Source organism: Mustela putorius, unplaced genomic scaffold (genome assembly GCF_011764305.1).
Source record: "Mustela putorius furo isolate JIRA1106 unplaced genomic scaffold, ASM1176430v1.1 tig00003869_pilon_pilon_pilon, whole genome shotgun sequence".
NCBI lineage: Eukaryota > Metazoa > Chordata > Mammalia > Carnivora > Mustelidae > Mustela > Mustela putorius.
In genome coordinates, this window is record NW_025422021.1 from 14,829,914 (window position 1) to 14,857,171 (window position 27,258).

At 34.8% G+C, this 27,258-nt stretch overlaps 1 protein-coding gene across 2 annotated transcripts in view; it reads left to right on the forward strand.

The window, feature by feature from the left end:
* Positions 1-26,330, forward strand: part of SCN7A (sodium voltage-gated channel alpha subunit 7) — an 86,011-nt gene extending 59,681 nt beyond the window's left edge. For both annotated transcript variants that reach the window (XM_004744002.3, XM_004744003.3), the window contains exons 15-25: positions 1,584-2,021; positions 5,043-5,148; positions 7,132-7,286; positions 10,512-10,685; positions 13,130-13,237; positions 15,946-16,224; positions 17,172-17,225; positions 18,016-18,153; positions 19,913-20,017; positions 20,296-20,566; positions 23,247-26,330. In XM_004744002.3, coding sequence (XP_004744059.1) covers positions 1,584-2,021; positions 5,043-5,148; positions 7,132-7,286; positions 10,512-10,685; positions 13,130-13,237; positions 15,946-16,224; positions 17,172-17,225; positions 18,016-18,153; positions 19,913-20,017; positions 20,296-20,566; positions 23,247-24,313 — 2,895 coding nt within the window. In that variant the 3' untranslated portion in view covers positions 24,314-26,330. The remainder of the gene's footprint in view (positions 1-1,583; positions 2,022-5,042; positions 5,149-7,131; positions 7,287-10,511; positions 10,686-13,129; positions 13,238-15,945; positions 16,225-17,171; positions 17,226-18,015; positions 18,154-19,912; positions 20,018-20,295; positions 20,567-23,246) is intronic.
* The last annotated feature ends 928 nt before the right edge of the window (positions 26,331-27,258 follow it).

Genomic DNA, 27,258 nt, shown 5'->3' on the forward strand with positions numbered 1-27,258 from the left:
TTCTGTTTTTTATTTTTAATTCAGAGCACACTTGAACAATACAGTAGCATCTTGTAGTATTGCAAAATTTTTATTTATACCATAGTTCAGAGTATTTTGAATTTTGTTGTTAGCCTTTTAACATTTTCACTGTAAGTGTAAATCTGTAGGTATTGTGTGTGTGGTATGTGTTTTAAGATAAAAGAAATCTTAGATTGTAAGCTTTTAAAAATACAACTATTGTAGCAAAATTTTTCCTTGTCCAAATCCTGTCACAAAATCTATTCTTTCATTTATTCTATAATTAATTTTTTCAACAAATATGTATTTATCACTTATTTTGTGCCTAGCACTGTGCTAATTGTCTACTTAAGAGAAAACTTGGTTCCTGCTCACATGAAGTTTATAGTCATGAAATTCTCACCTAACATCCTTTCCTTATTTCTCGCCATGCCTAATAACCAAAGGAAGAAAAAGAAACAACCAACAACCTTAAATTATATTTAGTGTTGCCCTCTTAGCATCCTGAACTCATTGTCTTTGGAGAATGATAGGAATCCTAATAATGTAATTTATAAAAGGGCCATAGAGCCCCTGCCCATATCTGTAAGTTAAATATATATTAGTATACACACACATACACATATATATGTATATATTCTTAAATATAATTCATGTCATTTGAACTTGCCCATTAAAAGCAATATGTAAAAAAAAGCAATATGTAAAACATAATAGAAATTAAATCATAAAAAGCTCAAATATCTAAAAAGAGGCAGATAAACTTCCATAACAAACAAGATACTCAAATTATTATAAGTCTAAGAGAATTATCAATATAAATCTCCAACTCTAAACTCCAAAAATGTTATCTATGTCCTACAATTACAAAGATAAAAATATGATTCTCTATAAACTAAGTGTGGCTTGGTCATATCTTTCAGTGATAATAAAGGTCAAAATATACACTTCCTTGAGTTTAAATAACTGACAACTGTTAGGTATGATTCTTCCATCACTCATCTCTTTATTATTTAATCAAATTTATTACTACAAAGAATTAATTAACCTACCCAGTGCCTGTGCTAGCATGTCACAAGAAAATTTAGATGCAGTCTTCAGAACCAGGAATAGCTCTTTCCCCATGATACTCCTTGTGGGTTTGCAGAACCCATGGAGATGTCATTCTACATCTTGCTGGGATTGAACTAAAATAGTCTGCCACTTGAAGAGGCAGCCTGTTTTCTCATCTTGGAAGAGGTAGGCTGGCTCAATGAAGGAAAACAAGCTTTGGAATGAGACAGACTCAAGTCCAATCTATGTGACCTGAGATATTTGACACCTATAAGCCTTGCCTTTTTCATCTATAAAAGAGAAACAAATGATATGTCATAGAATGATGTAACCCTAAGATGAGTTCTGGCCATACAAAGTCTTAGCACATCGACCCACTGTAAGAACTGAATAGCCTAAATAGCATTAGAGTTTGTATTGGGTTTGCAAATCTCGGGTAAACTTTAAAAAAAAAAAAAAAAAAAGATGTTTATTGTTTAGAAGGAAACAAAAAGTGAGATAGCCTCAACCTTATTTACTTCCTCATTTAGATAATTTACCTGTTTCTGGCATTGGTGAGCTCATTTAGTTCCTACAACCCTGCAACTACTGAAGAGAACGAGGAAGCAAAAAATCTCCAGCGTGCAGTGGCGACGATTCAGAAAAGAATAAACTACGTGATTTCTAAAATATTATGCAAAAAGCAAAATGTTTCAAAGGAGACAATGGACCATGTAAATGCTGTATATGCTAAAGAGAATATTTCTGACCATACCCTTTCTGAATTAAGCAACACTCAAGAGTTCCTCAAGGATAAGGAAAAAAGCAGTAGCACAGAGAAAAACACAATGACTGAAAACGAGAGTCAATCACTTATCCCCAGTCCTAGTGCCTCAGAAACTGTACCAATTGCTTCAGGAGAATCTGATATAGAAAATCTGGATAATAAGGAGGTTCAAAGCAAGTCAGGTGATGGGAACAGCAAAGAGGTAAGTTGTTTGAATATTCTGATTGCTTATTGTTGGTTTATGGCATTATTGGTAAGAGAGTGGATTCGTGTTGAAGTTACAGTTGAAGAATCCAGTCAATCCTAGCTACAGCACTCTTTGCTCCTGATTGTATGCTCTTCATTAAGTTAATTAACTTGTCTAAACTTCAGTTTCCTTGTCTATAAATTCAGATAAAATTGGATCTATTTCTTAGGGAGGATAAGACTAAGAAAAATAGTTCAACGGTCCATAGAACAATGCCCAGTTTATAGTGAACACTTTGTAAAACAAGATAATATCATTACAAAATTCAGTAAATTAATAAGCAGGCAGCATAGAATGATGTAAAGCTATTGAAGAAAGTTAAGTTTTCAAAATCAGTGCATATTATCAGAGAAATCAAACTCTCCTGGGCATTATCATCTTTGAAATGTGAGACTCGACTACAGGAGGGCTAAAATACTTTCATACTTGCTAAAATTCTAGGATTCTTATCACTTTATTTCTGCAACATTTACTATAACATATAATTGAGCTAGACTAAAAGAATAAAGAAAACTCACCAGCTTGAATTGTGAACAGTGTGTGGCTTTATCAATTCTGGGACAAACAAAACAAAACAGAAAAGCAACGACAACAAAAAACCCAACACATTCAAAAAAGCATAGATATTGCTGTTAACTTAGCTTCTAAAATGTATATCCTACTGGAATCAATCTTAGTGTCTTCATGTGCAAGCACTATATCTTAGTAGGAGGTGTAATTTAATGGAAAGCTACATCTACAGAGATCTTATCTTCTCTCTGAGCTTGTACCTCAGTAGAGAGGTACTTGCATTGTACCATCTCAGATCACTCACAGGCACTGGGGAGGGAAGACAATGTCTCTTTCCACATCCCAAAAATCTCTGGCACCATCTTGTCTCCTGGATCTCTTCTAGCTTGGCACCTGTTCTGCAGTAACTTCTCAAATTGGCCTAAAAGGAGTTGAGTTATAATTATTCAAAATCCTTCCAGCTCCTAGTGAAGGCATGTATCTTTGTGTTAGAGAAACACTTTCACTCCTTAGCATGCCCAATATTTTTAGGTTCTTTTTACTTTAAATAATTCCATTTCTAGAAAACAGGGAAAACTCTTCTCCAGCTACACTTATGTGTCTTCACTTACAACTTTGACTACCATTTATTTCTGGGTAAAATTGCTATTTATCTCCACACATCATATTGAGTTGCTCCAGGAAACTTCTTGCCGATCTCATTAGAAAGTCTGGGATATGAACATATACAGGAAAGATGACACTAAAAATATTTGTAAATGGTGAGATTTCAGGAGTTGCAATTTATGCTGCATAATTATTTGGTCCTGTTGATTGATTAGCTACTCATAGATTTATTCAGTTAACCATACATTTAGTTACATATTTAATTTAGACACTTCAAAGCTTATGCAACTCATGAGTACTTTAGGATTCTGATCTACTAAAAACTGAAGAAAATAAAATCACATGTGATCTGATAATTCTGAGATACAGCCTCTTTCTTTGGTATTTAAACTCTCAGCCATTTTTTAGTTGCAACATAACTAAATTTATATAGTTATAAAAATAACATCAAACTTTACATTGGGTTTTATAACTTTTTTCATAATGTAGAGGTATAGCATGGTCAGTCTCCCATGCTATTAAGTAGTCTTCTAATAAAATTATTTATAATTTTGAATCCCAGTTGATTTATTTTTAAATTAGAATAATACATACTAAAAACGCTTAGAAAAATCACATCAAATAGTTTATGCACAAACTCTAAAATAACATAAATATAAGGTGTATAATTTTCAATTATTGAATGCATAAGCATTATATGATGTTCATTTATTGTTTACATTCAAATCAGTACATGGCTATACCCTTTATTTTATCAGAAATAAAGAAAATATAAAGAATTGATATAATAAAGGCAATTTGTTTGGGAGTAATTTCCTGATGGGTATATTTTTTTAATTGAGTACCAAATGTCTTACTGACAATTGGCTATGTACAGTCTAAGGCAAACAGAGCTTCCTAATTATATTTCCTTGACATTTATTGAAGATAAGACCAATAGGTAGGACACAATATTTACAAATTTCCTTTTGGTATACTTTACTTAGATCTTTCCTTAATTTTTAAGAAATAAGTGTTTTTTCCAGATGTTTTACTAGATTTATCTTATTTTTTAGTCAGAAAATAATCTTCCTTACTAAATTTAAGATCTGGGTCATTTAAAGGATGGGGTGTTGTATATTTATTTTAAAATTAAGTAATATAAAGCATTGTGAGAAAATGATTCCAAGTAAAAGCCAGGCATGTCACATGCATTATTACCACATACACAAAGTCACGGCTATCTTTTCTTATCCAGGGTTGAGCTTCAGTCAAGAACAGAGTGCAAAAAAATGTCAATCCCCTCAAATAGCTTCTCTCCATAGCACTAGTACAAATTTGCTAGGTCTATTTCTGACCCTTATTCTTTGGGCCATTTACTAATTTCACCTCAGCGTAACCTCACATCAGTCCTGTCCTATGATGGTAAACACAAGAATATCTGGACTAGATTTTACCAAACAAAACTAAGTTCATTCTTGTCTACCCATATTCAGCATCAAGGGGTAATTTATCCTGATACTGCTCATCTAGCAGAAATGGCATATAGGCAAACCTTGTGAGTAACTTCAAGAGAGCTTTGAAACTCAAAGCCTTTTGGATACTGGAGATACAGAATCCTAGACATCTTTAAGGAGAACAGTGTTGTGAACTGAGTGTTAATTATTTTAGCTTAAATGAATTCTTAATTAATTTTTTAGAACTTCAGCTCACAGAGATATGCATGCATTTTAATGTCTGCCCTGAAATTAGCCTAAAAAGTCTTTAAAGCTGATAAAAGTCTTTCTATACACAATTTTTCTTATTTATGAAGATGAAATAAACTTGAACTCCAGTGAGAAGCTTTAATCACAGCTTTCTTGGTGGGACTTTACTTTTCAGAAGGTAAAGCAATCTAGCTCATCGGAATGCAGTACAGTTGACATTGCCATCTCTGAAGAAGAAGAAATAGTTTATGAACACGAGAAGCCAAAGCATCTGAAAAACGGTAAGAAAAAAATAAGTTCTTTTGATCGTTATATTGAAATTACACTAAATTTTTCTTAGCCTAATACTATGGGATATATTTTAATTTTAGAGTTTATTAATTTGGTTAAGGAACACACACACACACACACACACACAAACAAGTGTGCATCACACACACACATGCCTGTATGAATCCTGATAAAATTTATAGGGAATTTCAATAGAAAAGTGAACATTTGGAAAAGAGGGAGAGAACTTAGTTCCTAGGAAGTTTAATAGAGTAGTTAAGAGCTTTCTGGAACCAGATAGCCTGAATTCAAATCCCAGCCCACCACCGACAAGCTTTTACTTGCCCTCTCTCAGGCTCATTTCCTAATATGTAAACTGAGGATAATAATAAAACTTACAGGATGGTAAAAAAGAATAAATAATTATACATGTATGTGTGTGCATTCATGGGTGCATGTGTGTGTATACTTATGCTTCAAGGAATACTGTCAATATTCAAAATACCTATATGAAAACATCTTGTATCTTTCATAGGAAAACAAATCATGTAATGGTGATTTATTTTTTTTTAAAGATTTTATTGATTTATTTGACAGAGATCACTAGTAGGCAGAGAGGCAGAGGGAGAGGGGGAAGCAGGCTCCCTGCCGAGCAGAAAGCCCAATCCCAGCTCGATCCCAGGACCCCGAGATCATGGCCTGAGCTGAAGGCAGAGGCTTAACCCATTGAGCCACCCAGGCGCCCCAATGGTGATCTATTTTTATATCCCACATGAATATGAAGAAATGTATGACTTCAGTCAATTGATTAACTCATGAGATATGTAACATACATATAATTCTAATTAGTTTCCTACCAAGATTAACAGATAATTACAGGTTCTGGACGTTGGAAATCATCAGAATGGTAACTGCTAAGTGCTCAAATTTCTGTATTCAAACCAAGAACTTGCTCTCAGTAGCTCAACTTTTAGGACTTGTATCATTCAAGACAGAGGAGGAAACATTTCTGATAGTTTTTTCCCCCAAAGATGTATAAATTGACAGTAGGTAAAATTCTAAAATGAAATGCATTGACTTTAAACTTCACTCACCTCTCTTTCTTCGTTTTCTCACCTGTTAAGCACTGTCTTCTCAAGTCTCAGATTTTCTTTTAGCTAACTCTCTTAACCAGAAGGCAGAGTCCAGCCCACGCACATGTACTCTACCCACTAAGTACTCGGTAATCCAGGGGAGGTCCTCAGATAATCTCAATCAGAATCCCTATTCTCATGCCACCTAAGACCTGACATCAATTTAACTGACTTTTTTTTTTTAATTTTATTTATTTGTCAGAGACAGAAGGAGAGAGAGCGAGCGAGCATAGGCAGACAGAGAGGCAGGCAGAAGCAGAGGGAGAAGCAGGCTCCCCGCCAAGCAAGGATCCTAATGTGGGACTCTATCCCAGGACCCTGGGATCATGACCTGAGCCGAAGGCAGCCGCTTAACCAACTGAGCCACCCAGGCGTCCCTATTTAACTGACTTTAACTAATGTTATACTTATTAACATTTCAGAAATATCTATGTACTTAAATGAGAGTGTTTATTATGCCATGTAAATCTTCAGAGAGTGAACTTTCAGGCATTATACCAAAATGTGATATGTAGATGTTGTGTGTGTTGGGGGATGGTTTGGTTGTGTTTTGTTTTGCTTTGTTTTGTAGGATGGGGGACAAATTCTGTTCTCAGACTTTGTCCCACAAGACTTGGGAATGTTCTAAGTCACCTCTGCCTTTCACAATTTCCTTTCTCCTACTGTTCACAAACTACTCACAAGTTTTTCTTTTCTTTCCTCAGTGACTTCAGTGGTCACAGAAACAGGGGTAAAAATCAAATGTTTCTAAGTCAGAGAGCACCTGTATTAGATTCTGTAAATACCTAATTGCTAAAGCATATGGTGAGCTTTTTCATGACTTTTCAAGATTTTTCCTCTTAGCACTTTCATTTTTGACAGGTTATAGAAGAAGATCTTCACCTGGCCAACTTAGTAGAGCATCCAAGAGAGGAAGAATTTGGCAGAACATAAGGAAAACCTGCTGCAAGATAGTGGAAAACAGTTGTTTTAAGTGTTTCATTGGCCTTGTCACACTGCTCAGCACAGGTGCTCTGGTAAGTAAGTGTGGGAGACTTTTCTGGGAAAAAATGTATTTGAAGTCTGCTACTTGAAGTCATCATGCCAGATTAGTTTTCCACAGAACACTTATTATACAACAACGTTCATATTCTGTGATTTTACTTTTGGAAGACATGTTGCAGTTTCTTAAAATCTGTATATGCCTCTTTCAATATTAAATAAATAAAACAGTTTTGAAATATGTGAATGACAGTGGCAAAAATGAATGTTAGATACCTAATACTTTTTTTTTTAAAGATTTTCTTTATTTATTTGACAGAGAGAGATCACAAGTAGGTAGAGAGGCAGGCAGAGAGAGAGAAAGAGGGAAGCAGGCTCCCTGCTGAGCAGAGAGCCCGATGCGGGACTCGATCCCAGGACCCTGAGATCATGACCTGAGCTGAAGGCAGCGGCTTAACCCACTGAGCCACCCAGGCGCCCCCCCTAATACTTACTTTAATAAAGTTTTTTGGTTTTTGTTTTTTGTTTTTAATTTTTAATTTTTTATAAACATATAATATATTTTTAACCCCCAGGGTACAGGTATGTGAATCGCTAGGTTTACACTTTTCACAACACTCACCATAGCACATACCCTCCCCAATGTCCATAACCCCACCCCTCTTCCCCTAACCCCCCTCTCCCCAGTAACCCTCAGTTTGTTTTGTGAGATTAAGAGTAACAGATGAATGGATAAAGAAGATGTGGTATATATACACAATGGAATACTATGCAGCCATCAAAAGAAATGAAATCTTGCCATTTGCAATGACGTGGATGAAACTAGAGGGTATCATGCTTAGCGAAATAAGTCAAGCGGAGAAAGACAACTATCATATGATCTCCCTGATATGAGGAAGTGGAGATGTAACATTGGGGGTTAAGGGGGTAGGAGAAGTATAAATGAAACAAGATGAGATTGGGAGGGAGACAAACCATAAAGTTTTATTTTTGAGATAAACTTTAGTAATATGCACATACATACAGTTGTACTGTGCTAGTACTTCGGTACCAATTCAATCAGGAAAGAGAATTGCTATCTATACTTTCAATGACCTTTGAACCAAAAATGTATTCATCTATTGAGCCAACAACCTTAATTCTGGGAAATTATCCTATAAATATCTGAGCATGTATTAAAGGCATTTACAAGGCTATTCGCTGAAGAATTCTTTGTAATAGAAAAAGATTGAAAAGCAAAAACAGTCCATAATAAGTGACTGTTTAAATGTGCTGTAGTACAATCTCCCTGTGGGATATCATGCAGCTATTTTAAAAATATAAAAACTGGGGTGCCTGGGTGACTCAGTCGGTTAAGCCACCAAATCAGTTTTAGCTCAGGTCATGATCTCAGGGCCCTGAGATCCAGCCTGAGGTCAGGCTCCCTGCTCAACAGGGAGCCTGCTTCAGGATTTTCTCCCTCTGCCCCATCCCCTGATCTCTTACTCTCTCTAAAATAAATAAAACATATTTTTTTAAAAAATACAAAAGCATGCTGATATTGCAAAGTACAGTAATAAGTGAAAAAAGGAAGATTTAGAATAAAATGTATCTGTTAGTTTATTAACATTCATGTTTCCCACTGTCACTCATTTATTTTGAAATTGTTTTATTTAGTGAATACTGAATGAGGTATGCTAGGTTTTACATAAGGAATAAAGAAAAATAGAATGTATATTATTTGCTTGTATTTGATTAAAGAGGATCAGAGAAGGATACACAGCAATAGTTAATTGTGAAATCACAGAGCAGAGAAGATAGAGTCACAGCTGGGAACTAGACCTTACACTGAATACATTTCTTAAGTAAACTTTGTATTGACATTTAGCACAGATACTAAGAACCGTGTTGAAATTCTAAGTGTATAGGCTAAAGAATTTTCACAAAATGAATGCACCTGTGTAACTGCCGCTTAGCTTGAGGAATAGACATTACCAGGACTCCAGAACCACATACTCTGACCCCTAACAATTACTTCCACACTCCACACGGGTAACTGGTATGTGGACTTCAACTGCCAATAGTTTAGTTTTGCCCATTTTTAATGGTTTTTTAATGGATACTTTTTAATATTTTCATATTATTTTGCATTATATACTATTTAATAAATAAATGCATATAATAAAATCCTTTATAATCATTTTAGATATTTATGATTTGCTTGTATAGACACTTTCACTCCATAATTGGTTCAATTGGAAAGTCTGTAACTCTACTATCATGATCTATTTACTTTTTTTTTTTTTAAGATTTTATTTATTTATTTGTCAGAGTCAGAGGGAGAGAGAGTGAGCGAGCACAGGCAGACAGAGAGGCAGTCAGAGGCAGAGGGAGAAGCAGGCTCCCTGCTGAGCAAGGAGCCCGATGTGGGACTCGATCCCTGGACCCTGGGATCATGACCAGAGCCAAAGGCAGCTGCTTAACCAACCGAGCCACCCAGGCGTCCCTGACCTATTTACTTTTATTTAATGTTAGACTTATAAGAATCACACCATTATTTGTATATGATTATTCTTATCTTTATTTACTTTTTGACCTTGAATGCACTTTGATATAAGTCTGCCTAGCATTATTAGTACTTTTTTGCCTTTTTCAGTGCTAAAAGAAAAACATGAAATTGCTTTAAATGACATTGTCAGACTTTTCATTCCTCCACAGTAAAATTAATGTTGACCTATTAAATCTAAGAAGCTTGGGAGAAATGATTACCATTTTATTTCCTATTCATGTGCTTCCACTGGTTTATCTGATTATTTCTGTGGCAGTGCAAGTTTTATGACTTTGCTTATAACAGCAGTGTGGATATCTGAAGACAAATTAAAAAAAAAATCTCTACTTCTGTATTAGCACCTAGCATGTACCTGTGAGTTGACAACATGGAATTAGAGATCAGAACCAGTCCGATGTGAGTAAAGGTTCCACCTCTTATATTAAGTATGATTAACTGACTGAAGAGAAGTTTTTTGGATCACTATGATGCCAAGTTCAGTCTGTATAAGAAGAAGTTCTGGTACCAATTAATGATGTCTGCTATGGGCATGGGATCAGAAAATGATACAGATTATGTGAATAAATCCAAGCAAAGTGAACCAGCCCTTAAAACAACAACCTATGACTTGACTCACCATCTGCTTAATAGGGAAGGCATTTCATTCCTCCCTATGCCAAAGATTTTTTAAGAAATTACATGTATACTAATCCTTAAATTTTTTTACCCACAGGCTTTTGAGGATATCTATATTGACCAGAGAAAGACTATTAAAATCTTATTAGAATATGCTGACATGATCTTCACTTACATCTTCATTCTGGAAATGCTTCTAAAGTGGATGGCATATGGTTTTAAAGCCTATTTCACTAATGGCTGGTACAAGCTAGACTTCATGGTTGTTCTTGTACGTATTTTAAAGAAAAATTTAAACGTTCACTATTTGATTTCCATCTTTACTCAAATCCTCACTTAACTCTTGCATTTACTTGTATCTTCCTTTTTTTTCTCTCTCTCTGTATATTTTAAGTTACGAAAATCCCCTGTATCTTCATTTGTAGTGCTTAACATTTGTCCTTTTCTTCTCATCCTAATATTTTAAAAGTTCAACATTTCATTCCTGGATTATTCTAACAATCACCTATGAACCCACTACTAACAGAATAGGCCTATTGCACATCAGTATCCTAAAATATTTAAATTTTATTGGTTCAATTTTTAAGTCATATATTCAAAATTCGATGACTTACCACAACCTTCACCATCACCACACTGATCCAAGCTACCAAAAGTTCACATTTGGATCAGTGCAACACTTTTCAACCCAAGATCCCGGCTTCCGCCACCGCACACCTTCATTCCGTTTTCCACACAGCAACTACGTGCATTCTACTGTTGTAAAATCAAATCCAGCTCAAGTCTCTTTTCTTCTTGCAAGCACCTCATTTCACTCCCAGTAAAAAGCTACACTCTGTGCAATCAAAGCCTACAAGTCTCTACATGGTCCAGTCTTATCTCCTCCTACTCTCCATTTCCCCATCCCAGTCAACAGACTGCTGCATCAGCACTGATGTTCCTAAAGGCCTTTAGGTATGCCAGAATGACTGCCATCTTAGTACCTTTTCACTTATTTTTCCTTCCACCTGGAACTTTGGCTGGCTTACCTCACTTCCACTTACTCAAATAAAAATGCTGAAGTTAGGTCCTTCTGCACTACTGTATTTAAAACTGCTTCCACTACAATGTTCCCTTGTCCTTTCCCTCTTTCTTCATCTCCACAGCACCTGTTAATGTTATATATTAATTGATAGTCATTGTTTATTCATTATGATTGTTTGTCTTTCCCCACTGAAAGGTTAGCTCCTTTAGGGAAAATTTGTTTTCCCAATATGGTTCTCTTCTTATCCTCAATGCCTAGAACAATTCATGTATCATAATAGGTACTCAGTAATTTTTGTTGACTGAACAGATGGTTCCTGTCCTATAAGCAGTGATTGAAGCTTCTCACTGTTTAAAGAAGATGATTTACAATATCTGGTCTCTGGCTTCTAAATAAATTATTCCAAATTAACCTTCTGCTCCAACAAAATCACGATATACTTTCAACCCATTTTCCTCTTTCCTAGTCATTGTTCCACATCCCTCCACACTTACATAAATCATATGCTTACTTAAAAGCTCACTTTCAGACCATCTCTTAGTATAGCATAAGAAAGAACAAATTTGGTACGCCTGGGTGGCTCAGTTGGTTAAGCAGCTGCTTTCAGCTCAGGTCATCATCCCAGCGTCATGGGATCGAGTCCCACATCCGGCTCCTTGCTCTGCAGGGAGCCTGCTTCTCCCTCTGACTCTGCCTGCCACTCTGCCTGTGCTCACTCTCGCTCGCTCTCTCTCTGACAAATAAATAAATAAAATCTTTAAAAAAAAAAAAAAGAAAGAACAAATTTTTCATTTATGCTGTCTTGAAAATACAGAAAATATGAAGATACTATAAAAGTCAATCAACTCTACCATCTTGCTTGATCTCTATTAATATTTATTAATCCTGATTGATTTTTTAAAGATTTATTTATTTACTTACTGACTTATTTGAGAGAGAGAAAGAGAGAGAGAGCAAAGGGAGGAGCAGAGGGAGAAGAAAAGAGAGAATCCACCAAGAATGGAGGCCAAGACATGGTGCTCAACCTCATGTCCCTGAGATAATGACATCAGCTGAAACCAAGAGTCAAACACTTACCCACTAAGCCACCCAGGTGCCCCAACCCCAAATGATTTTCATGCATATGCTTACTTTAAAATATCACCTTAGTATCTTTTCTATACATATTTGTAATTTGTATTTGGACCTAAAAATATTCATATCTTCCTTGATGCCTCTTCTCTGAAATCCTATTCTATTATCTTAAATAATTATGTATAAATTAATATGTAAAAACATTCCAAATTTTGCTTTTATGAATGCCTAGTATACTATTACTAGATGATAAAGATTCATGAAACTGATTCTTAATCTAATTTCAAACTCAAAGTTTATATAAATATTCACCCTTAATCATAATGTATGTCAAATACACAAATTTTTATTTATCTCAATAATATATATTCCTACTACCAGAAAATATTTGTTTTATGTTTTTTTAAATAATTTTACCACAAAGCTATTTTCTTATACATTTCTATAAGTCATTGTTAAGATATATGGAAATATACTTTAAATCTTTTGCATACTTCTTGGTAAGGTTTGAACTGTTTATCTTTTTTATAATAAATGCAAAGCTTATTTTGCAGATTGTTTCAATTAAGTAAAAATTAAGCCCCCTATTCACTCTGTTTTTCCTTAAATATATATAGGTGTTTTGTCTGAGCTTAATAGGCAAATCTCGGGAGGAATTCAAACCACTTACTTCCATTAAATTCCTTCGGGCACTCAGAGTTCTATCTCAGTTTGAAAGAATGAAGGTAAGAAAAAAGTTTCTAAGCTAATGTGTAGATTTTTATTTACGATTACTGAACTTCTATAAATTAAATCTTCATAGTCTTCTCATTTGCATCATTAACAATATTAATGCAAAAGCCTTACATTCTACTATTTTAATATATTGAAGGCATAGTAGAAATTTATTAAGATTTTAGGTCTTTATTGCTCATAAGATATGAAAAATCATAAAAATAAGATTAAAAAAACCCTAATAGTTGGGAGAGAATATTAAGTTTCAAAAAGTAATACCATTCTAACCTACACGGATGTCTATGAGTATTAATAAAATTATCTCAATATTGAAAATATAACTGACAGAAAATGAAACTTTGATCACCTACCTGTTTAAAGCTATAGGAATATTGTACACACTAAATAATTATTCTGAACAAAAGTGATTTTAAAATAAATTAGTTTTTTTTAAGTCACACATAACAAACTACGGACTCTTGCGTTCTCTCCCTCACCAACATGTTAAAATCTCTTCTGAGCACTGTGAGTAAAACTCATAGGTTGAGCCACAAAAAACAACTAATGTTCAATCTTTTGGGCCTATGATGGAAATCCACCTGCTATGGCTTGACCTAACGAAGAAAACAGAGTTGATGACCACCACACATAGTGTAATTATGTAATATACAGTGATCAACTGTGTGTGGAAATAGCAGAAAAAATCTAATTTCACCTTTCATGTCGTAATCATACATCAATGTTTTCTTGCATTTTTCATTTACAAAGATTACTTATCATTAACATGCCTATTTGCTTAATATAACAGAATGCCACATTGTCAATATAGATAAAATCCAATAAGAAAATTATCTATGTTTAATGGTATAAGAAAGCGTCCAGTTTCATTCTTCTGCTTGTGACTGCTCCTTTTTCCTAGCACCATTATTAAGGAGACTGTCTTTTCACATTGTATATTCTTGCCTCTTTTGTCATAGATTAATTGACCATATAAGCCTGGGTTTATTTCTGGGCTCTCCATTCTGTTCTGTTACAGATTCAGATCTTAAGCTTCATCTTTACCTCTGGAGGTTCTGAAAGATTCTGAAAGATTTCTGAAAATATATCATTGAAGTCACATGATTACAAAATTAATGTCTGCTATAGTTAATAAGCTCCAGTCTTGGTCCTCTCATTACTGAAATATTTGTGTCAACTGTATCTATTGCTTTTATTCATACATAAGTGTATTTTCTCATAAGCATAGCATTTTTTTCATTACAGGTATCAGTGGGCCTCTCAAAATATCTAAAATGCCAACAAAGGATCTGTGGCTTAGTTTTAGAAATAAAATGAAGTGTTACTGAAAGCACAGTTAAAAGTTAAAATATTTATTCAAAGCCAGAAGACTAAGGAATATCAGCAAGAAAACACAGCAAAAAGGATATGGATTTAGTAATGGCTGGGAGAAGGAAGGATAGAGCTGTAGCACAGAGAATTGATGGTGCCTCATGGAAAAAAGAGAAAGAAATGAGATTGGGAGGAAAGGAGTCAAAAGTGTAATGCTAGTTGTCTTTCGCTGCTTGACTTATTTCGCTAAGCATGATACGCTCTAGTTCCATCCATGTTGTCGCAAATGTCAAGATTTCATTTCTTTTGATGGCTGCATAGTATTCCATTGTGTTTATAAAAAATAAAAAATTAAAAGTAAAAAAAAAGTGTAATGCTAAGGAAAAGATGAAGAAATAGCAAAGAGTGGAAATTTCTGTTGGCTATAGGAACTGGCTTACATTTGCCATAACCACTACAGTGGAGTGATAAGAATAAAATTCCGATTGTAATATTCAAGAGAGAAGGGAGTTGAACAAATGGAAACGGTGATTCTAGACTATTACTGTTACTCGAGTTGAGGGGGTAGATTTATTTCCCATATTTCTCACTCTGGAGTGACTCACCAGGGACATAGAGTGGTGCTGTGAGGTGGTTTTTGATTTTGCAGGCTTCAGGTGCCCATTCAGTGTTTCTTTTTTTTTTTTTTTTTAATTTATTTATTTGACAGAGAGATCACAAGTAGGCAGAGAGGCAGGCAGAGAGAGAGAGAGAGAGAGGAGGAAGCAGGCTCCCTGCTGAGCAGAGAGCCCGATGCGGGACTCGATCCCAGGACTTCGATCATGACCTGAGCCGAAGGCAGCGGCTCAACCCACTGAGCCACCCAGGTGCCCCCCATTCAGTGTTTCTTGATGTAGCCTCCTGCCTTGACTTCACTGATAAGTGATCTCTTGGTCTTCCTCTTACTTCTACCAACGCTTCAGTGTCTGCTTTGTAGGCTAATCCTTCCAAAAGTTAGAATCGCCAAGACTTAGATGTAGGCCTGTTTCTTTCTCGTTTTATGCACTTTCTAGGTAATACATACACAGATAGTCACACAGGTTTGGTTGTCTATACAAGAAAGTGATAAATGTGTTGAATCAGTGAAATAATTATTTCGCTAATCAATTCTATTGCCTTTTAGTGATTCCTTTAGTACAAAAATTTTGAGACCATCTGAATTTTTAATGTCTATTTTTTAATTAAAATTTATTATTTAGGTTATTCAAATACTGGCATGTGGTCTATTGAATTTTTAACGATGGCCTTTTTTTGTGTTATTTCTATATGACATAACATTTAGTATTTCCAATTAAAGTGATTTCACATTTCTTACCTAAATTTTACCTGTTTGTTTTTTATTTTACGCCAGGTGGTTGTGAGAGCTTTGATAACAACAACTTTACCGGCTTTGAATGTGTTTCTGGTCTGCCTTTTGATCTGGCTGGCTTTTAGCATCATGGGAGTACACTTATTTGCTGGCAAGTTCTATGAATGCATTGACCCAACAAGTGGAGAAAGGTTTCCTATATCTGAAGTCATGAATAAGAGTCAGTGCGAAAGCCTTGTGTTTAATGAATCCATGCCATGGGAGAATGCAAAACTGAACTTTGATAATGTTGGAAACGGTTTCCTTTCACTGCTTCAAGTGGTAAGTTCACTTCTGATTTTTTAAAATAGATGTTTTTATTTGCTCATTCATATTATAGGTGGAAATAAAGAACAAAATGTGGTTGAGTACTAGAATTGGTTATAACACATTTTAGCAATTATTAGTAGATATGGGACATGCGATACCAGCCTTGTTTGGAAACACAGACACTGCTCTGCTGGGAGAAGGAAGTACAGAGGAAGGTAGAATTGACAGGGAAGATGGCAGGTACTGGAAACCTATTTCTACTTCTGTCATCATTGATAAGGTAATAGGGTCACAATTTTTGGTCCAGCTCAGGGTACTATTGTTTTATTCCTACTTAGTGCTATGGCTCCTCAGTCACCCAACATCTAACAGAAATGAGGAGATAAATTGTTCTTCCTTGTCTTACCTCCCCCATAGAAAAGCACATGTGTAGCAGTATAGTAAAAATGACACTTGGGCAGCATGTATTTATTTACAATTTATCTATATACCTCTTTCTTTTTTTTTTTTAAAATTTTATTTATTCATCAGAGAGAGAGAGGGGGAGAGAGCAAGCACAGGCAGACAGAATGGCAGGCAGAGGCAGAGGGAGAAGCAGGCTCCCTGCTGAGCAAGGAGCCTGATGTGGGACTCGATCCCAGGACGCTGGGATCATGACCTGAGCCGAAGGCAGCTGCTCAACCAACTGAGCCACCCAGGCGTCCCTATATACCTCTTTCTATTTCTACTATCTTACAGTATTTTATTATCAACTACAATTAAGCTACTACAATGAAGCTAAGTGGTTTTAAATTCGTGTTAATAGACAATATAAATGCAATAATGAAAATTATAAAGGTCTCAATTACATGGTATATTGAAATGTGGTCAGCCTTACTAATCAAGTTTTACTATATTAATAACAAATTGAGTTTTACATTTTATTTGCCATAAGAATTAAAAACATGCCATTTTTACAGGCAACGTTTAATGGATGGATCACTATTATGAATTCAGCAGTTGATTCTGTTGGTGTAAGTACAATATCATCTTGGAGCCATTGTGAAGGTTCAAGGCAAAGTTATTTTCTCAATTCAAGAAAAGGGTAACAACAATAACAGAATAAATAACATGATAAAATCAAATGCTTATGCTAGAAAGAAATTAAATACATTTCATATAGACTCTGTCACTGAAAATGAAATCCTCCCAGGACTATGCACAGTGGTTGAAGCCCAGTAGGCCCATTTGAAGGATTATCTGACTTCATTACAATTATTAAACCAATGCAGCAAACTTTAAAATCCAAGTAAACAAAGCGATAATGCCACTTCACCAAAGAACAAAGTGGAAACATTACCTCATGTAGAACTGTTGGTTTTTCTTGTTGTAAACTGCTTTATAAATTATATGTTTTAAAAACTTGGTATAACAATAAATTTTTAATTTATTCTTATTTTTAAAGATTTTGCTTTTTAGAGCTGTTTTAGGTTTACAACAAAATTGGGAGGGAGGTATAGAGATTTCCCATATACCCACTGTCCCCACACATGCATTGCCTATTATCAATGCCATTCACCAGAATGGGGCACATTTTCACCAAGGATGGACCTACATCGACACGTCATAATCACCCAAAGTCCATAGTTTACCTTAGGGTTCACTTGGTGTTATACATTATACGGGTTTGGACAAATGTGTAATGACATATAACTATCATTATAATATCATAGAGAATATTTTCTGTATGCCCTAAATCTGTTATGCCCTAAGAAATCTGCTATGCCCTACCTTATTTTGCTTATTTTTTAACTTAACTTTTAGGTAAATAGGCAACCTAATTTTGAAGAGAACATCTACATGTATTGTTACTTTATCAACTTCATTATTATTGGATTATTTCTTCCTTTGAGTATGCTGATTGGTGTTATTATTGCTAATTTCAACATGCATAAAATAAAGATAAGTACAAATATTTTTTGTTCACTAGTGCTTGAGAAAATCACGCACATTTGTAAAAATGTCCTTCAAATAATTAGTTTGGGATTCAGCTAGATATCATTTTTATTTGGTACTTAACTAAAAAAAATAAGTTGATATTTTTGCATATTGACAAATTTTGTTAAAGTGTTCATCTTTACATTGTTTTCTTTTTTTTTTTTTAAGATTTTATTCATTTGTCAGAGAGAGAAAGGGGGAGAGAGCGAGCACAGGCAGGCAGAATGGCAGGCAGAGGCAGAGGGAGAAGCAGGCTCCCTGCCGAGCAAGGAGCCCGATGTGGGACTCGATCCCAGGACACCGGGATCATGACCTGAGCCGAAGGCAGCTGCTTAACCAACTGAGCCACCCAGGCGTCCCTACATTGTTTTCTATATTCAAATGTAAATGGGAAAGTTTAAAGGCTTAAAGTTACAAGTGTTTCTATATATATGTTTGTAAAAAATGACATGCTGACAAACAAGTAATATTGTGGTATGTCTGCACAAAAATGTAAAGAAGTTCAAGAAAAATAAGCTATACATTTTTACTCTCTGATATGTTCACAACTTCAGAGTCATAACCAACATAGACATCTTTGTCAGTGCAGTAGGTTTTCCAGCTAGACATAGAGAGAATCCTAAATATATGACCCAAATAGGAGTGCTTGAAAAGAGTAGGAAACAATTCAGAGACAGAAGCAAACATCCAACTGACACCATCTCCAACAAGATTTCTTTCAGGGCTTCTACAAATGCAAATGCCTCAAAAGTCCTTTAAGTCTGCTTATTTTAACCACAGACATCTACTCTCTAGAGGTGTAGGGAAACCTTCTAAAAAGTCGAAGAAAAGAATAGTCTAGTTTTGAAATTCTATTTCAGCCATGTCATCAAAGTTCAGCCACGTGCAGACTCTGGTAAACAAACCACTCAGTCTCTGCTAATCAAATGGGATTAGGAGAACAGTGTTCAACTACGCATCTAATGGATGCTTCAGCTTCTTGAGACTTCAGCCCAATGGGATAACATCCTAGGATTTGCTTCTGGAATTCAAATTCATGACTCTCATCTAATTTAAGTGACTGAGTCCTGACTTAGGGCAATAATAATTCCTAATTTTTAGATGAACACATTAACTATTTACCTCTTATTCACTTTATACATTCTGTATAAGATACTAAAATTAGCACTAGGAACACAAAAATAAATAAGCTCTAGAAGGCGCTATGAAGATGTAAACACAAGGTGCTGTTGGCATAATAGTATAAAAATATCATCTGATAAGCATTATTTGGAAAATTAAGTAATATATGGACTTATAAAAACACATAAATGACCAATTCTGGTTTATTCCTGCTATTAGAAGGTACAAACCAATTTTATCTTTAGCTTAGGAATTCAATTTTTCTTAGCAAACCTTTCCATTTTTCCCCCACTGTTTCTCTTCCTCTCTGTTTAACATGAGGTAGGACTCAGGAGAATGAAAAGTTGAAAAAGAGTTGACTGCCTACAAGAAAGTGCATCAGAACATAATTGATATGTGTCATTACCCAATATTCTACATGTGTTTAGTGTGGATTTGTGTGCAAAAAATCAGACGTAGTTAAATGTGATTTAGATCATTGCCTTATGCCCTTTGTAAAAGATCAAATCAGTAATTACCAACCTTTCCAAAATGCCTATTAATGATAAGGTAAAATTTAGATTCAGTGTGATTTTAATATCTTGTTCTTTCATTTCTTTACCAGGGAGGCTCAAATATCTTTGTAACAGTCAAACAGAAGAAACAATCCCATGCACTGAGAAGGCTGTTGTGTGAGGAGTCTCAAAAAACAATCCGGCGCCCAGGAGTAAGTTTCTTCTGTATATTCTCTTTTAAAAATGAAAACATGTTTTTGAAATTCTTCACAAATGCTCTTGGAAAATTTAAAAATATGTTCCTTAACAAAGTTTGGATGGTCTTTTGTTTGTTTTGACTGCATACACTATAATTATAGCTTGGTAAAAACTTGGGCCCTCACTTATTTTCCTGTTTATGCTAGAAGGGAAATTATAATTTTACAGACAATATGTGTGTATATATAAGCTATTAATAAGGCCCTATTGCCTTTCTTTTTTTCATCCACAGAATAAATTCCAAGGATTCGTCTTTGACTTGGTAACAAGTGAAGTTTTTAATGCCATCATTATGGCTCTTATCTGTTTTCAAGCAATAACTATTATGATACAAAGTGATGAACAGAGTAAAAATATGAACATTACTCTCTACTGGATTAACTTAGTTCTTATCATACTATACACTGGAGAATGTGTACTGAAGCTCATTGCTTTCCACTGTAACTATTTCACCATTGGATGGAACATTTTTGATTTTATGGTGGTCATTTTCTCTGTTATAGGTAAGATTTTTAGTCAATTTTCTTTTATAATAATAATAATTCAGGCAAGTTCTTATACTAAATGTGTCCTCAGATACAGACAAAGGCAAACAGGCAAACAGAGAAGGGATCCTTATTCCAGTAGGAATTTTTGCATTCATACATGTATACACACTTGACAGTTATAAGATATTCAAAATACTTGTTGAATTAATACATACACTTTACTTCAGAGGTCACCTTTTCAGTGTATCACATACAGAATTTCCTAGGATGGCTCTAGAAGGAGATTTATGTCTTAGCATGATATAACCTTTCACAGTCCCTATTCTTTTTTCTCTAATCTCTAAAACTGTTTACAACTTTCACAGCACTAGAGTGTTAGGCTTTAATGAATCTGTCGCCAGTTTTCTCTTACCCTGGGGACCTCAGTCTTTTATTTAACAAATATATTTGATTATCCCCTTTGTGAATACACATTATGCTATATGCAAAGAATTCAGTAGTAAATAAGGTAGGCATAATCCCTATATGCACATAGTTGACAGCCTAGTAAGGGATAGAGATGATTAAATAGTACATATATAATGTTGTGCTATTAAGGTGATAACGGAAAAAGCACAGGGTGATACAGTGGCACAAAAGAGTGAGGGGAACCTAACAGTAAGTAAGTAAAGGTCAGAGGAAATTGCATGGAGGAAGCAAAATTTAAACTGAAACTTATTGGATACAGGGGTAGCCAAGTAAAGAATCTAAGATAAAAATGTTTTAGGCAGGGAAAAGTTTATTTTCTGCCTCCCTATAAGACACATACTAGAATGTAAACTCCACAAGAGACAATATTTAAATGTTAACTGTGTCAAACATATTCTACATAACCAATAGGGAAAATGGGGACAAACTATCTGCCCACTGTGCTTCCAGAAAATTCAACCTATTCATTTGGTGGTAGAAGCAGTCTGCCTATTGATAGACAAGCACAAAAAGCTTGAAAGCAAAGTACATAAAAGTAGGAAGGGGCTGATAGGAAGAAAATAGAGGAATATGGAATTAAAAAGCCATTTGGGATTAAGGTGAGAGTTACTGAATCAGAGATCTCGAAGGAGAGCAAAGCACAAAGAAAAAGCTGTTTGATTTTGAAATCTCAGAAGGTGAAGAATCCTGCGTCCAGAATGTGGCCGTAGCTGCATATGACTAAAGTAAAATGATGGAGATTATCGCAGTTAAGAAAGTCAAAGAAGAAGAAACTGACCTTTCAATGAGTTGCTGATGGTGGATGTTGGGGTGGAAGGGGCAACAGTGAAACAAGTACTAATAAGTCTCCAATGAGTGTGAATGAGAAGGAATAAGTAGATCATAGAGCCAAGAAATGGTAGGCAATAGTATATAGTTCAGTGGCATGATCCACAATGTGTCAGGAGAGAAATATTTTTTTCTTTATAAAATTGACTTAAAGTATCTAGAAATCACATTGGAAAGAATGAAAGATGCTTGGTAATTCCATTTTTCAATCCCAGGAAATATGGCGTGGGAAGAAAGAGCTGTCTGCAGTTGACAATGTTACAAGGGAAATAGTATCCTTAAGATAAAGTCAGATTTTAGATAAGAAAGGAAGTAAAGAATATGTAGTGATGAGGATGTAGAAAAAATTGTCTACAATTAAATGGGGATATGTCTAGCATAATGGAAGAATTTGGAAGATTGTGAGGAGAAGTGACAATTTGAGTCAGAGTAGAAGATTTGCTCTAACAAAGTGGAGATGAAGATATAGGTAAGATAGAATGTCAGAGAGAATGTTGTCATCGACAATGACCAAATTGAAGGGAAATATGAGACATGGTCCTTCCAGATTCAACAAACATACCATCTCAATTAGAAGCTTCATGGGATTCTCTCCTCCCCACCTTTTCAACTCTAAATGAGCCTCATTGTCTCCAATACTTCCAGAGAACATATGCCCTATACTTCCAGGGTAATTGTTTTACCTTGTTTTATAGTGGTAGCTCTCACTTCCGTAGTTCCCTCATCTAACCACAACTGCTACAAAAAAAGTTCTATGCCAGGACTCATTTACTTAATTCTATTTAAAACTGCTGAGGACCCAAATACTATTTATGAAATAAATAAATTAAACTATAATCTGTGAATCATGGAATGCCAAACATTTTTGTAATTATATTGATCACCTAAGTCTTTCTACCTTGCATGATAATAACTTTAAATATCTACTTCTATTCTCTAGATTATAAGATCTTTAAGGACAAAAGTCAAGTCGTTCATCTCTGCATATTTGCATGACACCTTTATTAGATATCCAGTAAAGCCTGGATTGAACTCTTTAACAACTACCACCAGAAAAAAACATGACTAATGTTCTATATTATGGAATCATGCCATTTGTGATTCCAGAAATACTTGACCTATAGTACTCTTAAGATGATGTGCAAATAGTTCTCTTCCAAATTTTGGTAAATACCCTGAAAATTGTCACAGTTAGTGTTTGGGTAATCCCCACTTTCAATATGTTCTGTTATTTGGGAAGGATTAATAAAATGATCTTAACATCTAGAAAAAAATGATATAATAGTCATTGAAATAATAAATAGTTGAAATAATAAATGAAATAAAACAATTTATATTTCTCTAAATATAATCACATTTAAATAATTTTATTCCCTGTTTTATCTTCTCCCACACCAAGAACTAGTTCTGCCTATAACAGTAGGATACTACCTCGTGTCTCCTTCCATTATGGAACTGATACGACTCTCACGGATTATCCACATCCTGCGTCCTGGGAAAGGACCAAAGGTATTCCATGATCTGCTACTCCCTTTGATGCTGTCTCTACCAGCATTGTTGAACATCAGTCTTCTCATCTTCCTGGTCATGTTTGTCTATGCCATCTTTGGAATGTACAATTTTGCCTATGTTAAAAAGGAAGCTGGAATTAATGATGTGTCCAACTTTGAAACTTTTGGCAGCAGTATGCTCTGTCTTTTCCAAGTTACAATATTTGCTGGCTGGGATGGGATGCTCAATGCAATTTTCAACAGTAAATGGTCTGACTGTGATCCTGATAAAATTAACCCTGGGACTCAGGTTAGGGGAGATTGTGGCAACCCCTTTGTTGGAATTATTTATTTTGTCAGTTACATCCTCATATCATGGCTGATCATAGTAAACATGTACATTGTTGTTGTCATGGAATTTTTAAATATTGTTTCTAAAAAAAAAGCCAAGACATTAAGTGAAGATGATTTTAGGAAATTCTTCCAGGTATGGAAGCGGTTTGATCCTGATAGGACCCAGTATATAGACTCTAGCAGGCTTTCAGACTTTGCAGCTGCCCTTGACCCTCCTCTTTTTATGGCAAAACCAAACAAGGGGCAGCTCGTTGCCATGGATCTTCCCATGGCTGCTGGGGACAGAATTCATTGCCTTGACATCTTACTTGCTTTAACAAAGCGAGTTATGGGTAAAGATGTGAGGATGGAGAAAATGATTTCAGAGATGGAATCAGGGTTTGTGTTAGCCAACCCTTTTAAGATCACATATGAGCCAATTACTACTACTTTGAAACGAAAACAAGAGGCAGTCTCAGCAACCATAATTCAACGTGCTTATAAAAGTTACCGCTTGAGGCAAAATGACAAAAATACATCAGATATTCATATGATAGATGATGACAAGGAAGTTCAAGCTACCACAGAAAAAGCCTATTTTGACAAAGCTGAGGAAAAGTCAACTATTCAAAGCCAAATCTAATCCCACTTACCACATTTTAATCTTCTTCATGTTCTAAAAATGTCAGAAGTTTGAATCAGAAATAATAACCAAGATCAGAGAAGTAGAGTTTACTTATCAACTGTTTACAATCCATGGAAGTTAAGCTTATGTTCATAAGACTCCATGTCAAGTTTGCTTTTTACCTTTGTATATCCAGTGTAACCAAGACAACCCCTTAAAAATCACTTCAGTGAGTTAAAATGGCTTACAATCGCCATTTGATAATCCAATGCTTATTTTCTCTCTCTGGCTTTTATGGTGTGTGCTTCTTCTAGAGGACTGGGAGGTGATAGTAGAGATTGGTAGCAAAAGGGGCTTCCTTGTATATTTTATGTCTACTTTATGGGATTTAAGTCACCATTAGTAGGACTTAGTTACAAATAAGCAAATACAATAAGTACTTTCTTAAGGTGGGATGGTGTTAAAAAATAACAGTGTTACAGGCCATTAAATCATAAACTTGCCTACACAGATGCCAACTGGGATAGAGAAAAAGGCTATTCTAGAAAGTTCCTTTGAGATCAACCACAGATATTCTTGGGCTGATCCAAACCATGTTTGGTTGACCGGAGCCTTGGTTTTCGTTTTTATTTTCTTTTATTTTTGGTACTGGGAATTTATATTCTTTGATTGTTTCTGGATTCCTGGTTTTTCATCTCTTTGGCTAGTTCTGCCTACGCTCTAGCTAGCTCTTCAAAGAATGAATTCGGAGAGTCAGAAGCATAAAGGTAACTATAATTATTGCCTACATTTTCCTCATTTTTTTTCACATTTATACTTTTTCTAAGTATACATCTACTAAAATGATAGATATAGAAACTGTTAGTAGACTCCTGTATTATCTTATCATATTTACCATTTATCAGTGATGTAACATTGAGTAGTATGATCTGGTAAATGAAAGTCATAATATGATTTAGAAGAGTCAAGGGCTGCCATTATGTCTAGGGATTTTCACAGAGTCTTGATGCTTGGGAAACTGTGTCCACTTTGAAATACTTTCCACTGTACTTTGTGGTTCTCTATAACTCGGAGAAAGAAAATGACCACTGAAACTGTGAGGAACCTGAATAGGAGATTGAAGTGTAAGTTTGTTATTGGTGGTGTTATGTAATATGAGTATATACAAATTAGTTTTCACTTCCTCATTTATCTTTCTAAGTTTGTTTTTGTTGTTTTTAATCCATCACACATACCTCCTATAAAAGGTTTTGTGTTTGAAAAACTTGAAATCATAAATATTAATTTTCACTATTGAAAATGTATTTAAAAGTATTTAAAACCAACAAGTAGTTGGTTTTTGACATAATCACAAAAATGTAGCTACTTGTATCCATGTAGTTTGAGATTCTGGTATTTGTTCCCTTTGTATGAAGATTGATTTCAATGTGCCTACAAAATCCTAAAGGATTTGGAAAGAAAATATGTGTACTGTTGACTTAAATGGAAAACTTCAAATATGTTGTATGACATTCAATGTCACCTAAATGTCAGTAATTGTATTTTATTATGAATGCATGATCTTGAGCCTTAACTTCTATAGCCTGTTTCTGCCCCTCAGAAATGTATTAACCTGACCAAGATGCCTTTGGGGGAACCCTTAAGTAAATGTAATTTCAGGGTTCTGTTTCTCTCTATAAGTGTTCCTTCCCTTTCTCCTCCCGTTCTTCATCATGTGATGGGGACTAGTGAGGAACTAGTGTTAACTTGGTGACATGGTGACAGCTGGTGCTTGATCTAAACTTTTTAGTTTTCTATTTCTTAGAAATGCTTTAATGTAGAAACTGCTTCAGATATTTAAACTTAACCTTAACTTGCTTCTGTAAATTCAAGATCATTAACTGATTTTAGTTTGAAAATTGTATCTTTTACTTGTAAACCATGTTTGCCACTAACCTTCCAAAAACTGTGTAATGAATTATTTTTAACAAAGTCTTACAATATACTCTACTTTTTAGAAACTATAGAAAATAATAAATACAACCTGTTAACTACAGTAAGCTTTGGTTTTTTTGTTTGTCTGTTTGTTTTTTTAATAAGTCAGCTTGTGTATTTTGTATGATAGGAACTTTTTCAAATGAGCCTAATCACATTAAAGCTTACTCATTCAGGCTCAAAATTCAAAACTGTGCTTCCTTTGGATTAAAAAACTTTTGTAAAATAATTGTAGTAAGCTTAACAGAGACCTTTACACACTGACAAAATTTACAAAGTACTCCTCCTATCAGTCATTAGTTTTTAGATATATATCTCAGTATTACTTATAATTTGCTTTATGGAGGATAATGCTGAATTTAAATTGATTGTTGTGCTTTTTTAAAAAATGTCTTTCTATACCTTTTAATAAATATAATGAATATACTTTGAAATGGTTTTAAAGATATTGAAAATAGCTACCATTTATTGAGCAGACTATTATGCCCCTCCTTGCTCCAAGCATTTATCATGCATGAATGTAGCATTCACAACTCATGAAGAAATGATAATTTTCATTTTATAGCTGAGCAAAATAGACTTAGAATGGTTATAAGAGCTTCTATATGGCACAGAACTTGTAAGCAATGAGACCAGAACCTCAAACCAGGTCTAATTTCAGAGCCTTAATATTTGACTCCTATGCACAATACTGTCTAGGAATAAATGACCTAGTTAAAGGCAGAAAAAGTTTAAGATGAATTAAGTTGTTGAAGAGAGATAAGTTCTCTCTCTCTCTCTCTTTCTCTCTCCCTTCCCCTCTCTCTTTCTCAATCTCTCTTTTGGTGGAGGGAATTTTAAAAGTAGAGCCAATCCTTGGAAAAAAGAAAGACACAAGGAATAAAACAATAGAAGTTTTTCATTCAATAGGTATTGTATGCTAGATACTGATGTAAACCCAGAAATGGTATACATACTCATTCATACTTACATACATAAAACATACACAC